General features: G+C 38.5%; 1 protein-coding gene across 8 annotated transcripts in view; it reads right to left on the bottom strand.

Annotated features, from left to right (window-relative positions):
* Window positions 1-17,784, bottom strand: part of magi1b (membrane associated guanylate kinase, WW and PDZ domain containing 1b) — a 123,052-nt gene that overhangs the window by 39,338 nt on the left and 65,930 nt on the right. For all 8 annotated transcript variants that reach the window (XM_057362180.1, XM_057362181.1, XM_057362178.1 and 5 more), the window contains exons 3-4: window positions 4,226-4,345; window positions 2,092-2,298 (exon numbers count right to left, since the gene is read on the bottom strand). In XM_057362180.1, the coding sequence (XP_057218163.1) occupies window positions 2,092-2,298; window positions 4,226-4,345 (327 nt within the window). The remainder of the gene's footprint in view (window positions 1-2,091; window positions 2,299-4,225; window positions 4,346-17,784) is intronic.

Raw genomic sequence — 17,784 nt, 5'->3', positions numbered from 1 at the left:
CAGACACCATTCACACTCTATTACATACGAATACGCATACCAACACCTGACACTTTCCCACCTACACCCCCAACATAAAAATCACCAACATCCCCTCAAATCAATAGGAGTGTAAACAGTTAAACACTTAACCTACTTTGAGGCGCGAGGAATCTAAACAAATTGACTCTGAACTACATAGCACGGCCCGAATTAGTTGTTTCAAATGAAACAACGTTGCCAAATGAAAAGGCGTAACCTTGTGTGAAGAGCACAGCTTATTGCTTGGTTTTCATCAGGTGCCATCCAATTAACTTTTATAATTTACAGAATGTTATTTAAAGGGACAGTTCACCCAAAATGAACATTCTTTCATCATTACTTACTCCCATGTCATTACAAACCTGTATGACTTTCTTTCTTCTGTAGAACACAAAAGGGGATATTCTGAAGAATGTTGGTAACCAAACAACAATGGACCCCATTGACTTCCATTGTATGGACACAAAACCACTGAGGCATTTCTCAAAATATCTTATTTTGTGTTCCACAGAAGAAAGAGTGCTATACGGGTTTTGAAGCACATGAGGGTGAACGATTGATTTTTGGGTGAACTATCCCTTTAAGGAGATAGACATCCATGCGTGTGAAATAAAATATCGGAGTATAATTACTAAAAACTACATTTGCTCAGCTTGTGCGAGTTCACTCACGCTTTTTAAGACGGATGACTCACGCATTAGCCCAGCCAAATTTTCAATTTATAGTTTTTTTCCCACATCACTGATCTTGATCAACCAGGCAGACTCGCTTTACACCTTGTATTAAAGGGACAGTTCACCCAAAACTAAACATTCTGTCATCATTTACTCACCCTCGAGATGTTCCAAATCTGTATAAATGTCTTTGTTCTGATGAACACAGAGAAAGATATTTGGAAGAATGCTTGTAACCAAACAGTTCTTGGACCCCGTTGACTACCACAGTAGAAAAAATTACAATGGTACAGCCAGCAGCCATATCACCCTGTAGCCCGAGACTGGTTGCCCACTGAAGCTAAGCAGGGCTGAGCCTGGTCAGTACCTGGATGGGAGACCTCCTGGGAAAGCTAGGTTGCTGCTGGAAGAGGTGTTAGTGAGACCAGCAGGGGGTGCTCACCCTGTGGTCTGTATGGGTCCTAATGCCCCAGGATAGTGATGGGGACACTACACTGTAAAAAGCACCGTCCTTTGGATGACACATTAACCCGAGGTCCTGACTCCCTGTAGGGGTGTAACCCCGGTGTCCTGGCCAGATCCCCTCCTTGTCAATCATGGCCTCCTAATAATCCCCACTCTCTGAATTGGTTCTATCTCTCGCTCTCCTCTCCACCTATAGCTGGTATGTGGTGAGCGCACTGGCGCCGATGTACTGTGACTGCCGTCGCATCATCCAGGTGGATGCTGCACACTGGTGGTGGTTGAGGAGAGACCTCCCCATATGATTGTAAAGCGCTTTGGGTGTACAGAAAAGCTATATAAATGCCTCATTCATTCAAAGTGCTTTCCTACAATCTTCAAAATATCTTCTTTTGGCGTCAACAGAACAAAGACATTTATAAAGCAATTTTTCTGTAACTACTGTGTATATAAACAAAATTTGATGTTTCAAGCATAATTTTGCCAATAATTTAACTAAACAATGTTTCAAAAAGACAAAGCGTTTTGCTATTGCACGTACAATACAAATGCACAATTTTAACCTACTCCAAAATGGTTCAGACCCCATTTACACCTGTTCACGTGACTGGATCACACAAAACTGATATTTACACTAGATGAAAAGAACATCTTAGAGGAACCTAAAAAGGAATCCAACCCAATTTCTGATAAACACTGGAGTGAAAATCTCACTGATCTGTAAATAAAAACAGGAAGAGTCCATCTTGATGCTTTGCACCATAACAAACAAAACCCTCTGCTACAGCCAGATGGCGCTATTGTCCCCTTTCTCGTTTCGTAATGGCGAAGGAAAGAGAAAGCAACAAAGAAGTACCACTCATCTGTTCTCCCATGTGCCATACAAGCAAAACACAAACAAATATGACCGAAGAACCACTCGACGGCTGCTGACCTGTGAAGCTATTGTTCATTTCAGGAACCTCATCATCATCCTCAGTTTCTGTAGGCACTATTCCAGCATTTTGCATCTCATTGTAGGATTTGGTGCGGCGTGGGGTTGACTGCTGAGAACCAGGAAGGCTGTCTTGCAGAGCATCGCCAGTAATCACTTTCCCACTAGGGGGCTGGCTGGGCGGCTTGGGTGTTCCATAATAGTTACCTAGGCAACAAGAGGATATTACCACTATTTAGAACGGGGGTTAAAGGAAGACAGTCAAGTTTTATGTGAGTGATTTTTCTTTGGTAGATTTTGTGTTATTTTAAGATGGTAACTGCTGAAGCGGCTGAAAGTTTGATAATAGTATCATCATGTCTGAGTGTATTTGTTATGAGGCAGTGAGCATTCAAATTGAGAGCTGTCTGCCTGAAAGGAAAGCACTTGACATCATTAAATCTGCAATGCGATTAGAGTTCAGCCGTGGCAGGCCCAATGCTCAACCTTAATAACAATTAAGAATTTAATTTAGGTTAAACACAAAGGCAGCACTAAGTGGAAAAAATAGATTGAATATTTTCATGTTTTTAAATTATGCATTAGCGTGTTTTTTACATTTAAAAAGTGATTCATGTTTATTAGGTATAGCCTAACTAAGAATTCAACAAACTTTTGGCCGCATACACACTGCAGTTAAATGCAGTTATATTTTTTCACAGCCTAATTCCATTCCACAAACAGAGTTTAGAACTGAATTCGGCTGCAAGTTCAAGTTAAAAATTCAGGTAGGCACAGAAAGTACTCATTCACAAATAGTCTCACAGTTATTCCAATAAGGTTTACAATAATCACATTATAGTTCAGTGACACCTCGCTGTTTAAAAACAGCAGTTTAACACAAATAAACAGAACATGGTGCCTTCGCAAACTTATAATTTGCCACTGGATGCTCACGATTCCAAAACTGTTCCATATATCATCCATATCCATTAGGGCTGTGCAAAAATATCGATACATGTAACTATCGCAATAGTTTCTTTTTCGATAGTGTATCGATAGTGATACCTCTACTATCGATCTTTTTTTTTTAAATCATGTCATATACATACGGCCAAAAGTAAGTGGAAGCGAGCATGGCGAAAAACATAAGAACGATTGGAGCTCTCAGAGCTGATGTGTGGGTGTGCTTTGGTTTTCAAAAGAAGTCATGGAGTAAATGAGTTATATAAAATAATGCTGTTTGTGGGCTTCGCAAGTCATGACACAAGTCACTTGGCTACTGCAGTGCATTAGACAAAAAGTTTATTAAGAAAAATAACAATGACATTTATTGTGCTTTCACGGATGTGACACCAGCACATTTACAGCACGAATGAACCAGAGATTTTAAACTGCCCATGTTCAATGTTTTAACTGTAATGCACCACAACAGCCAAGTGACTTGCATGAGCCACCTTATTCCCCTGTGCTACCCACTTGAGGGGCGCAATCCACAGTTTGAGAACCCAAACCTCTGATCTAAAAGTCAATGCATCGCACATCATGGCCACTCTGCAGAGGTAAGGGATGATTTTACACTTATCCTTACAGAAAACCCCCGGTGGTGCACAGCATGTTGTATTTCTAGCTCTACTTTTAACATTTTCTATTTAAAGTATTGCAATATATCGCAAATGTGTATCGTATTGAAATACATAGCAATATATTGTATCGTGACCCATCTATCGTGATATGTATCGTATTGGGAGGCACTTGCCAATACACAGCCATAATATCCATATACACTCTTAAAAATAAAGGTCTTTAAAAGGTTCTTCACAGCGATGCCATTGAAGAACCTCTCAATCAAAGGTTCTTTAACGAAGGATTTCATAATCTGAAGAACCTTTGTTCACCACAAAGAACCTTTAGGATCTTCGGACGTTAAAGGTTCTTTATGGAACCATTTAGACTAAAAACGGTTCTTCTATGGCACCGCGAAGCACCTTTAGTTTTAAGAGTGTATTGTTTACAGCTTTGAGACATCAAAATGTTGCTTTTATTATGGAGTGGCTAACCCTAACCCTTTTTCGTGACTTCACTGCTCTCTTCTATAACACTCCATATAAAAGAAAAGCAAAAGCATGCGTGTTTATAACTCTTCATTGTTTACCTTCGTAAGATCCGATCTCCAGTAGTGTCCCACTCTGTTCAAGCTTCAGAAATTCCTCAACAGACAAAAAATTATAATCTACTCCTGATACCTCGCCGTCACGAGGGGGGCGGGTCGTACCTGTTACAAAAAGAAACAGAGAAAAAAAGCATAAGATATCTGCAAGGTTAAACCGCTAATTTATGCTGGAAACCAGATATACACCACATTTACAATTACCGCCCACATCAGGGCCAATTACGAGCACATGCTACAGTCTCCTGGCTCCTGGAAGCCAAGAGTTGGGTGTGAAATCAGCGTGAGAGAGCTTTGCATGTGAAGCTTCACAAGTCAAGTCGTAACACCTTTTCGACAAAAATTTGTTATAGGAGAGGAAAGTGAACAAGCCCCTGCCCCCATTTCCACACCCACACAAAACGCCATTGCATTGCTAACTACATACACAAAAGCTCAGATCTTCACATAGCAGATCTTCTCTAACATCACATCTTTCCTGTTCTCGTTACAATCCAATCTTAAACAGCATACGTATAAGATACCACAATCGATCCCAATATCTTCAAATACATGACGCATAAACTGACAAGAAATTCAAATATCTGCTGTCATGAATTACATTCAACTGCATTCAAGACAAGGTGAAGACATTTCTGAAATGAACATAAATAAAGTAACACAAATCAAATACTAGAATATAAACAAGTGATAAAGAGTGATATATGCTATATACAGACAAAGAAAAAAGAAAGGTGGAAAATGCTTATTGTCACTATTTATTTAAAGTGTGAGCTTTGGGCCTTCACGTTGATCCAGCAAATTGCACCACTGACGGTTAAGGCGGTGACCCGGCAGTTCTTGTGTGTCTCACGCACCCGTCCTGCTGCGTGTTGTATCTCCCCATCGCTTGACGGAGCTGATGAATAGCTGATATAAATAGAACCCTGCGATGGTAGATGCTCTTTGGCAGCCATCTTAGTGACATTGGTGATAAATCAAAGATATGACGATAAACTCAGCCTTTATAATAATCTTGCAATGTAATATTCTCTTTACTTAACAGGACCCTGTTGTAAAAAGCAGAGTAGATTGCAACCCCTCAAATGGATGCTGTGCAAAGACAGCGTGTGTTGCTTTAAATAGAAAATTTGTTTTGGCTGCCATGTCCAGCTTCCTTTCTATGTAAACATTTGTGAAAGATGTACTTCTGTTCTATTGAATTTCTATAGTCCAAATAACTACCCCTCACCATGAGAAACAGGACTATATCCTCATAATTCTAGGAACCAATAACCAATTAAGCAGAAGTAATTTACTGTTCAGGTTGACCTGCCCTTAGATCAGAAGATAACATGCCATTATTATAAAAGGGATAAAATGAAAGTTTAGCCATTTATTCTCCCTCATGTCAATTTAAAACATGTTTATGGCTCTTTCTTCCGTGGAACACAAAAGAAGATATTTGGAGAAAAGTCTTGATGATATTGTGTCTATACAATGGAAGTCAATGGGGTCCAATGTTGTTTGGTTACCAACATTCTTGAAAATATCTTCTTTTGGGCTCTGCAGAAGTCAAACAAGTATAGAATGACATGAGGGTGAAAAATAGAAAAAAACCTTTACACTGCCGGTCAGAAGATGCAATAATAGACCACACAGTTCTGCTCAATAAACAGTAAACTTTAGCAAACACAGCACGACACAAATTCATTCACTCTACGTCACATGCAAACACAAGGTAGAAAAAAATGTCAGTTTTCCACAAATATATAAATAGCATTGACTTGTATGTGATGACATCTTCCGTTGCTATGGACAACCCTTAAAGGATAGAATTACCCACAGCCTCATAACTGAGAGGGGCTCAAACCACTTTTACATCACACATTGAAACACAAAATACCAACATGAAAGACGGCTTCCAATCTGGCATTTATTTTTCCAATTTCTGGAAAAAAGGCAATTCCAAAATATAAGGACTGTAACTAATCCTCTTGATTTTTTTACTTGAGAGGCTTCTATCTGGCCATGCACTGAAAAATCCTAAAGCCAGGAAAAATGCTTACAAAACATCCTTTGTTCCAATGGCAGTGATTGCTTTAAATTAGGGATGCACCGAATGTTCGGCCACCGAATATATTCGGCCGAAAATAGCAAAAAACGCATGTTCGGTATTCGGCCGAATATGTGAAATGGCCGAATAATTTTACCGAACATGACTCGAGAAACGATCAACTAGCAACCAGCGCAGAGAGAGAGAGAGAGAGAGAGAGAGACGTGCGCTTTATTAATGCCGCAAACATTTTGGCAGTGTGTGTGTGGAGCATTTTAAGGTGTCAGAGAAAGACAAAGCACGGGACTTGCCTTCCGAATGAAAGCGTCTTTACCGGTCGGTAACTTGTGGCTATTTCAGACGGGAGCGGGCTGTCTGACAGTAGCCCCGCCGCTCGCGACATCCTTTGACATCATACAGTGGTCGCGCGCACACAGTTCCCTGTACTAAACAACTTGTCAAAGTATGTTCTGTGCATCCCGGCCACGAGTGCACCAGAGAACAGTCAGCTTTTGTGGGCGGAGTTTGCAGGAGAGACGTGAACTGATATGGTTGTCAGTCAGCATCAGTCAGAATAGCTTGCGTTCGATGTTTTTTTTTCTTACAATCATTTTGCAACGTAGCCTATAATAATCCAACAGTTTTAGTTTATTCGTATTTTTAGTTTATAGGCCTAATGTGGAATGACACTTTTTAATGAAGTGTTTTGTTGTAGGGGTACAGAGTAACTTACATTACATTCTTTTACCAGTCAGTTATAGGCCTAATTAATATAGGCTATTAAATTTTTTGTTTTAATGTATTTTGTATTGCTCAATTTTATATTAAGTTGTATTGTATTTTATTGAAAAGCAAGACAAATTTTTAAAAGCAAATTTTGACTATTCAGTTTGTGCAATAGTGAAAAAATAGCTTAATAAATAGAAGAAATGCAAAAACCATATTCGGTGTTCGGTATTATTCGGCCAAGTGTTTCACATCATGTTCGGCTTCGGCTTCGGCCAAGAATGTTAGATTCGGTGCATCCCTACTTTAAATAAGACCATCTGTACATACACTGAGATTTTTTATATATTCGTAACATACGTGTGATTTACCCATTTGTATTACAGTGAAATGACGGTGTTCTTGTTCTTCTGTCACATTTTAAATATCTGTGACAGGCAAACTGAATGGCTGAATGACAAAAAAATTATGAGAGCAACATGACCTCATAATCAGATTATGTCATAACCCAAAGCCCCTCATTATAGAGGGGGGCATTCAAATCAATGCTAGATGAAAGCGAAGCTATTTTAACTCTGAAACATACAGAATGGTCTCACTTGCAACTGGAGCTAGAAAGTAGAAATAGTGCAGGACGGCCATGGCCGGGACGACAGCAGGATGAATTCTGCCTCGCTCTGGCATCAGGTAGTGCGCATAAAAACAGTTCAGGTTTTTCATCAGGATAAAGTCTTTAGGTCATATCTTGTACTGTTCAGATTCAACTCAATGCACTGATATCGTGTACATCTACGCATATGTATCTGTGGCCTCAGCATGTGGATAAAAGCAATAGGTTGTTGATTTAAACAGGCCCAGCTCATTCGCCTGTATTTATAAGTGGCGGCTGCACCTGCAAAGTTCCATCTGTCATTCACGTACTGTATAATAGTTCATGCTTCTTTCTATCCAAAGTCACAATCTATAGCCATAAAGCAGACAACTCACCCAAAAATGAAAATTCTTTCATTGTTTACACACCCTCGTGTCACTTCTGTATGACTGATCTTCTGCAGAGCATAAAATATGCTATTTTGAAGAACGCTGGTAACCAAACAACACTGGACCCCATTGACTTCCATTGTATGGACACAAAACCACTGAGACATTTCTCAGAATATCTTCTTTTGTATTACACAGAAGAAAGAGTCACATACAGGTTTTGATGAGGGTGAATAAATAATGACAGGATTTCTCTTTTTTGCTAAACTGTGTTTCACTGACAAAGTGACGTATAATTGATTATTTACTTATTAATTCCCCAAAACAATGATCATATCTATTAAAACAGACATTAATATTGCCATGGTGCACCACCTGAAAGGAATAGTTTACCTTCAAAATGAAAATTCTGTCATCATTTACTCACCCCTGTTGTCATTTTAAACCTGTGTGATTTTCTTTCTTCTGCAAAACACAAAAGCAGATATTTTGAAAAATGTTGGTAACCAAAAACTGCTGGTCCCCATTAACTTCTATTGTATGGACACAAAACAAATGCAAGTCAATGGGGACCACTGGTTTTCTGTTATACAACATTTTTCAAAATTCATTTTTGTGTTCTGCAGATGAAAGAAAGTCATACAGGTTTGAAATAATACAGGTTTGAGGGCGTGTAAATAATGTCAGAATTTTCATTTTGAAGGTGAACTATTCCTTAAGTTCAAATGCAGCTCAAATTTAGAGTTCTGGTATGCACATGATATAAAAGTTAAGTCTCTACAGTGATTTTAAAACAAAGTCAACCTGTTCTGTTATTGCACTACCACTAATTTACACCTTTAAAACACCTTTACAATATCACAAACTGCAACTGTTTGTTCCTGGCCTACACACACTCATCAGTCGTGGGTCAGCGGCTTTGAACAGAAGGGGTTACGGTGACCTCATGGCATGATCCAGGCCCCAAAAGAGAAACAATTATCTAATGGGGGTTTACAACCCTCTGTTAAATGATAACCTCCTCACTTACACACACGCTACACAGGCTGTAGTTGTTTCCACACTGGCTGTCTGCTTTATATCTCAGCAGTAAAGCGCTCTTGCATGTGTGGCTGGTGATCATTGTCTCTCTGGAAAAGAACAGCGGTGCTTCACAATGAATCAACATCTCGAGCTTCCACAACCCAGCCTGGAAACAAAGAAACGCGTGCAGACACAATCTTCAAGCATCACTTCAAATCTGTTCACAACAAATGTGACTATGCTGGGATATTTTGTGTGATGTGAGCTGTATTTTCAACCATTTCATTCTCAGAAGAGGAGATTTAGAGATCTGGAACAGAATAATGGCTCATTTCTTACCTCATTTTTTGAAATATGGTATGATGGGAAAACATCGTTTCATAGATGTCATTTCACAGTAAACACACAAAAAATGGCTTTTCAATGAAAAATCTAACCTTGACACAAAAACACTACCCCCAGACCATTTAAAAAGAAAAAAACAAGCAACAGTCATAAAACATTTGCTGAGTACATGTTTTTAGTTTTCCATTGTTATATGTTTCACAGTATTTGGAGGGGAATATTTTCCACAACTCAAATCGGGTCCGTGGAAGGAAAATATATTGTGATATCAGGTCACTGCACACCCAGTTATTTGTATTTTGACCAAAATTGCAAAACCTTGAAAAATATACAATAAGTATTCACAAAGCATCAAATATAGTCCAATACAGTTAAAAAAGAATCAAGTAAGGTCCTCAATTTAAACAAAATCTTAAAGGTACAGTAGCAAAAACTTTCATGTAAAAGTAAATCAAACTAAAACTACAAGTGGAATTCATAATAAACATAATCAAGTATAAAAATGCTGCAAAAGTGCAGAATATGGCCCCTTGAAAGATGAAATTAACTACATCCATCTCTCTATGGCTCTTTCCCTCTGATTCTCAGTGAAGTGAATGTCAATCTCTTCTTGTCATAGGTGTAGTCGTGACATGGCAGCTCTGCCCGGCAATAATGCCCTTAAGACTCGATGTAGAAGATTCTGAGTCTGTCCGTCATGTGGAATGGTATCATTTGGTCTTGCTGTAATATAGTGTCAGACAGTCTGGCCTCTCAACAGAAAGAAACCTGGGCAAACACGTCTTCCTTCTCCACCCTGTCTGTCTCTGGGGGTTTCAAAAGACAGGTATTGCAAAATTGGAGTGCAAAATTGAAGTAATATGACCTATGTTTAAGTGTATAGTGTAATAACACAGAATGTGTTGCCTAAATTGCCTAAAAGGGATAGTGAGCTGAACTGAAATGAGCACAGTGATTTGGCAGCAGAAGAATCTCATTTAAACTTAATGAAGTATTGGTGCCTATTTCTAGCAATTTCTCCTCAAGTGTCTGAAATAATCTAAAGTTTAAGTTTCCATGTCCCAAAAGTTACAATTTATTAAATAATTCATTGGAAGATGTGGTAGATTAATGAAAAGGGGCCATATAACACTTTATTTTTCACAGAAAGTCTACACATCTTCACGTGTATAAGAAACTTTTGTGGAAGAAAACAGCATCATTGTGAAGTGCAAGACCAGCCAAAGACTTAAAAGAACCACAGACAGACATTTACCACATTCCAAAATACATCAGAAAAAAACAATGGCACGTTCACATCCAGCACACAAACAGGCTCTAAAAATAGTCACGTGTGATAAATCGGTTTACTTTGCGGCTGAGGTTCCAGCAGCATCGCAGCTCAGAGAATGTTGTGTTCCTGACGCCCCCAGTTCAGATTTCTAATATGACCTACATTCGAACTTCGTCACACGGACAGCGGTGCGTTCAACTTCTTGATCGACTTTCCTGAGCTTTCTTGAGAATTATTCAACATGTAAGCGTTGAAAAGGGCAACAAAGATGACAAAGTAGAGGGCTGATTCACAACGCGCTGAACCTTGTTTTTCTGTGTTCTTGAAAATATTAAATGAATAGCTAACTCCAAAAGAGTAAAGGATGTCAATATGTATGCAATATCCAGCCAAAATACTCACAGCTGTTGCAACCAATTTGTATTTTTGTACTTAAATAAGCCACCACAAATGAGCCAATGAGTCACCACATAGACAAAGGATCTATTTTTCTACTGGATGCTTAAATTGAACTAGTAGGTCACTGCGCTCTACCAGGTGATCATGACACCCTTTTCTGCAATGAAAGAACATAAATGAGCAAAATAAAAGGGTACAGAAATTAAAGCCACTGAGTCGCCTTACCAAACAAAAATATATGTGAATATACTGGAAAATATAATACAATACACAGCCACGGAAAAAAATAAAAGACCATTTCAAAATCAGATTTTCTGATTCAAAAATGTACTATTTATAGGTATTTGTTTAGGTAAAATTGTCACTTTTTGTGTCATTCTGTGGACTACTAAGAATATTTCTCCCAAATTTCATATAAAATATTGTTTCTGATTGCATTTATTTGCAGAAAATGAAAACTGGAGAAACGGGTCAAAATAAGAGAAAAGATGCTCTGTATTTTTTCAGACCGCAAATAAAATCATATTCACTTTAAGCAATACAATAGTAATATTTTCATGTGTCTTGTCATGCTGTCAGTCTTTCAGATTGCTGTTGGACGACCTTATTATCACTCCTGAGGTTTGATTTTGTTGAAATTCAACAGACAGTGGACTGGAATACAATACATCTAGAAATTTAGATTATTTTTGTATATTAATATGATATATTTCCATATACAAGTGCATATATTTTTAATATATGAAAAGGCCAATTCGTTATGTATTCTTACATTTATTGTTATATTGTAATATATTTATTAGCTATATATTGTCAAATATCAAAGGAGTAATTCACCTTCAAAATAAAAATTATGTCATCATTTACTCACCCTCTTGTCATTTCAAACCTGTATGACTTTCTTCTGCAGAACACAAAAGAAGATATTTTGAAAAATGACAGAACAGCACAGCCTCCCGTTCACTTCTATTGTAACCAATGCAAGTGAATGGGGGGGCTGTTAAAAACCTTTTTTTGAGATATTTTCTTTGTGTCATGCGGAAGAAAGAAAGTCATACAGGTTTGAAATGACAAGAGGGTAATTAAATGATGACAGAATTTTCATTTTGAAGGTGAACTGCTCCTTTAAATGATTGAAAATATTGACAGTTAATACATGAGCCTAACATAATTTCTTTGTGTAAGGGTCAGTTGCTTTCTGTATCAAGACATTTGTTCTACATTTACATTTATGCATTTGGAAGATGCTTTTATCCAAAACGACTTGCATTGTATTGTACTATACATTTGTTTCTGACTATGTGCAATCCCCTGGGATCCAACCCATGACCTTGGCATTGCTAGTGCCATGCTCTAACCACTGAGCCACAGGAAAGCTACAGAATGTCAAACACAGCAGTAATTTACATTGGTTGAACATGTAAACAACTTATAGCATTTAACTGAAACATTGAGGGTTAAACTAAAATCAACAAAACAGTGAACAATACTTTACAATTCAAACCCAAAACAACAACTGAAATTCATTGTTAAATGCTAGGAGTCAGTCATTTTAAGGGCTGTCTCATTCGCAAAATCCTTCCAGTGCACTGAAACGTACGTTCCCTAAAAATTCCCACAATGCACCGCAAAAACCAGGGAGCATCGATGCTCCCTATGTTCCCTTACCGGGAATCAAGTGACAAGTTTTGAAGACGTTTAACTGAAATCGCAGGAGCCAACTCAATGAACTTCATGAAACGCGATAGAACTTTTGAAAAGACAAACGCTTATTTTATTTTATGTATAAACAAACGTTGCTAGACAGGCAGGCAACACAATCTACTTAACAGGTCAATCAAATTTGTGCATATGTAACAAAATAATGAAAGTGTTTCTCATATGTACTACTATCAGTATTTAAAAAATAAAGTCAGAGAGATGTCGGTTTTGCCGGTTGTTGATTTAGACCAGCTGTGAAGTATCACAACGCGCTTAAGCAGTCACATCACAGGAAATTAAGTGGTGTCCCAATGAGAAGGGAGCCAGGGTCCTTACCAGTGCCCGGACCCGTGTACACGATATACAGATTCACGATCAGGGAGCTGATCAAGACACAGGGTGAGTAAATCCTTCAAGCTTCACTGCAAGTTCCTTAACAGTTTGTAGCACTCAGATTAGCCACGACACACATTGACCAATGATATATAAAACCAGTTTTGTTGTATGATCATCATTACAGATGAGGAGAAACAGGGGTGAACTACAGAAGGACAAATGCAACCTTGCCGGTAATCTATCTCGTGCCATAGCAAAACACACAAAAAAAAAAAATGAAAAGGTTGGCGGCTTTGAATAACATAGATGGATGTTGGCTTTAGAATCTGTAGCAAAGCTTGAGACCGCTCGCCTCTGAGCCATCTTAATGCTCTGTATGTGTGTATGCGCATACTAATCTCTCAACGGAGAATAAAAAAATCACAGTTGCACAATGGACAAAAATAGTACGCTTGTCCTGTATGATTCAGCACAGCCTGATGGCTGTTACAGATATTAAGTCCCAAAATTAGCATGTATGCATATTCAAATCCTTAAAGGTCACTCAAAGGTTTGCCACACAGGAAAACTTACATCACTTTAGAAGCCTTTATGCATATAAAAAGTGAGTATTATTATGTACACTTGACCAAATCCTAATCCAAAAAAACAATTCACAAGCCATCTAAATCCCTTTATTTAATAATGTAATATCACGTTTGACCAGGTGCTGATGTTCCCTTTCCAATCCGAACCACCACAACAAAAAGCTTTCATACATTCTTCGGTTCTTCAGTTTAACTTCTCACGGTCACAACAACACAAGCGTTACCTGGTATTGCGAAATCAGACATGGCAACACGATTGTCCAGTTATTGGGTGGATAGAGGAGTTTAAGGGGAGGTATTGTATTCCTGGAGAGCAATACTGCAGTAACTGGAGAGGCAATCAATCAGACGCACCGCTTTAAGTGACTGCGAGTCTCACCGCCGTGATTCAGTTAGTGGTGTAGCGTAGGCCGTTGTTAACGCATTTGGAAACAACTCATTATTATCATCATTCTAACAATAGTCAGGACTATTACTATAGCTGCGTTGAGATGTTTGCGCGTTTCTGAAGTTATGAAAGGGCCTGTGAGTTCGGGCTGGAATTGGAAATAAAGAGAAAAAGAAAACTAGGTTAGCATGAGATGCTACATCTTCAGTACTATTTCCCAGAAGTTATTTCATGAGTTTTCTGATACCCTTCCTGTTAAATAGACACAAAACTAATTGAAAGATGCTCTCGCAGACCGTGCTGTGTTTGTTCTGAGCTGAAGCGGTTATCTTCACGGCTTGATTACATTTTTCATGAGCCTGACCTAGTGAGTAATACAGGCCGCTCTCTGTGTCATTTTTTCATCTTTTTACAATCCCTTTCTCATGCGTGCCATTGACACTCTGTGTAATTTATAAATGAAAAACGGCGAAACATGAAGAAAGTGACCCCAGAAAACTGCTCAGATGAGATGAAACACTCCTCAATTGTGAGATTTGTCACCTTTACATCTTTATTAGACTTTTTAGTATAACCAGAAGCCTAAAAACTTTTAAAGAAATCATTAAAACTCCCATATTTTCTTTTCTTTGTTTTAATTTCTGTTGTACAACAGGTCGATGGGGTCATCCACAACCTTTAGTTTACATCACAGATATGAACCATACGAGACACTAGATTTTGTGATTACATGCGTACACAACCCAAGATGAAGAACCTCACTGACCAACCATGAAGTTTAGTGTTGTCTTTTAAACCCGTACGGAGCTGGTAAAGTGGAAACCCTTTTTTTAAAATGATGCGTTATGTGAGTACATTATCAGAATGCATTAGCATTTATACTACAAATGTGACTCTGGACCACAAAACCATAAAGTCATTTACATAGATACCATAACCAAACTTAAGTGGGTAATTCACAAAAGGGAGAGCAGCAGCGAGGGAAGTTTTAGGCGTGTTTCTGGCCATTTATGTTTGCGATTTTTCTGTATCCACTTACAAAAATAAAGTTATTATATATTTACGGTAGGAAATTTACAAAATCAATCTCTACTTCCTTTATATCCTAATGATTTTTGTCATAAAAGAAAAATAAATAATTTTGACCCGTACAATGTATTATTAGCTATTGCTACAAATATGCCGGTGCTACTAATGACTGGTTTTGTGGTTTGATAGCACACTACATCTGGCAAACGTCTATTTGACGTCTGCATTTACATCTGGAAGACATCTGCAATACATAGTTTGCTCATCTGCAATACGTCTTGGAGACGTCTGCTGTCAGATGTCATATAGACATCTATAAGACGTCTGTAAGATGTTTATAATTTAGAATGGATGTAAACTGCTGTTACTAAGATGTTCAGCAGATGTTTTTACACAGCAGATGGTTTACAGATCTCCAGATCTTCAGCAGACGTCTTACAGACATACAGTGAGGGAACTAAGTATTTGATCCCCTGCTGATTTTGTAAGTTTGCCTACTTACAAACAAATGAAGGGTCTATAATTTTTATGGTGGGTTTATTTTAACTGATAGACACAGAATATTAAAAAAAATCAGGGGAAAAAAATGTTATATAAAGGTTATAAATTGATTTGCATTTCAGTCAGTGAAATAAGTATTTGATCCCCTACCAACTAGCAAGAATTCTGGCTCCACAGATTGGTTATGTGCCTATATGGACCACAGATTAGTCCTGTCACTTTAAGAAAGTACTCCTAAATCAGCTTGTTATGTATATAAAAGATGCCTGCCAACAGAATCTGTATCTTCCAGTTCAACCTCTCCAACACCATGGTCCAGACCAAATAGGTTTTAAAGGATGTCAGCGACAAGATTGGAGACCTGCACAAACCTTGAATAGGCTACAGACAGAAGCTTGGTGAGAAGGAGACAACTGTTGGTGTGATTATTTGGAAATAGAAGATATACAAAATAACTATCAAATGCCCTTGTTCTGGAGCTCCCTGCAATATTTCCCCAATGGGGTAAAGATGATCATGAGAAATGTTAAAGATCAGCCCAGAACTACACGGAAGAAGCCTGTTAATGATTTCAAGACAGTTGGGAACACAGTTAGCAAGCAAAACATTGGTAACACATTGGTAACACGCTATGCCACAGTAGACTGAAATCCTGAAGCACCCGCAAGGTCCTCCTGCCCAAGAAGGCCCGCCTGGCTCGTCTTAAGTTTGACAATGAACATCAAAATGATTCAGAAAAGGCTTTGGCGAAAGTGCTGGCACTGCTGTGAGACCAAAATGGACTCCTGTGTTTGGAGGGAGAGAAATGCTGACTATGAGCCCAAGAACATCATGTCTACAGAGAAGCACAGTGTTGGAAACATTCTGCTTTAGGGCTTTTTCTCTGCTACAGGTATACAGGATGACTTCACCGCATTGAGGGGCTGAGGGACGGGCCCATGTACCGTAAAATCTTGGACGAGAACCTCCTCCCCTTAACTAGGTCACTGAAGATGGGTCATGGATGAGCCTTTAACATGACAAAGACGCAAAACATATTGCCAAGACAACCAAATAGTGGCTTAAGGAGAAGCACATTAAATGTCCTAGCCAGTCTCTAGACCCTAGTCCTATAGAACCTCTGTGAAGGAGGCTAAAACTCCAATTTGCTGAGCGACAGCCAAGAAACCTTAAAGATTGACAGAGGAGTGGACTAAATGTATCCGGACACATGTGCAAACCTGGTGACCAACTATCAGAAATGTCTGACCTCTGTGCTTGCCAACAAGGGTTTCTCCACAAAGTACAAAGTTATGTTTTGCTTGGGGATCAAATACTTATTTCACTGACTGAAATGCAAATCAATTTATAACCTTTATATAACATTTTTTTCCCCTGATTTTTTTTAATATTCTGTGTCTATCAGTTAAAATAAACCCACCATAAAAATTATAGACCCTTCATTTGTTTGTAAGTAGGCAAACTTACAAAATCAGCAGGGGATCAAATACTTAGTTCCCTCACTGTACATGTGCTAGCTGAGGGCTAACATATGCTAAAGATGTTGTGTACATAATGTGTAAATTATTATTTGCACAACATGACTGATATACAGCATAACCAAATAAGAACAGCACTTACTAAACCTGTCTTTCCCATATTTGAAAGACTATAGACCCCAGATTCACACGATTCAGACTTCCGTGATGCATTTACACCATAGTTTTGAAAAACCTTGTACTGAAACCATAAGCAAGGCTGCATTTAACCTCATAATTTATCTGTTAAACAGTAAAACAAATAACTCCGTAAGCTTTAACAACCTTTCAAACTGTTCCCAGAAGTGCCCAAACTGTTGCCTATCCTGACTGATATACATGAAAGCTCTTGAAGGAAAAACACATTTAAACACTGATAGTTTGTCACAAGGATTAATCAATAGGCAAAGCACTAATAAATGGCAAGTCCAAGCTGGAAGCAACATCAGCAGAGTTCAGAGAGGATATTGACAGCCCTGTCACAGCAGAGGCGTTTGAGGACATCTACCCTCTCTTCTGTTCGACTGATGCCCACAGTGTGTTGATACATTAGTACAGTGGTTCTCAAACTGGGGGCCGTGGCCTCCTGGGGGGCCCCAAGATGGTTCCAGGGAGCCCACAGATTTTGTGGCATTTTAGAAATATAGATATTGATCATACATTTTGTGCAATCAAACATCAGAAAAACAACACCACCAACCAA

This window comes from Triplophysa rosa, linkage group LG20 (genome assembly GCF_024868665.1).
Source record: "Triplophysa rosa linkage group LG20, Trosa_1v2, whole genome shotgun sequence".
Classification (NCBI taxonomy): domain Eukaryota; kingdom Metazoa; phylum Chordata; class Actinopteri; order Cypriniformes; family Nemacheilidae; genus Triplophysa; species Triplophysa rosa.
The sequence above is the reverse complement of the archived record's forward strand: the minus strand, read 5'-3'. Positions and strand labels throughout refer to the sequence as shown.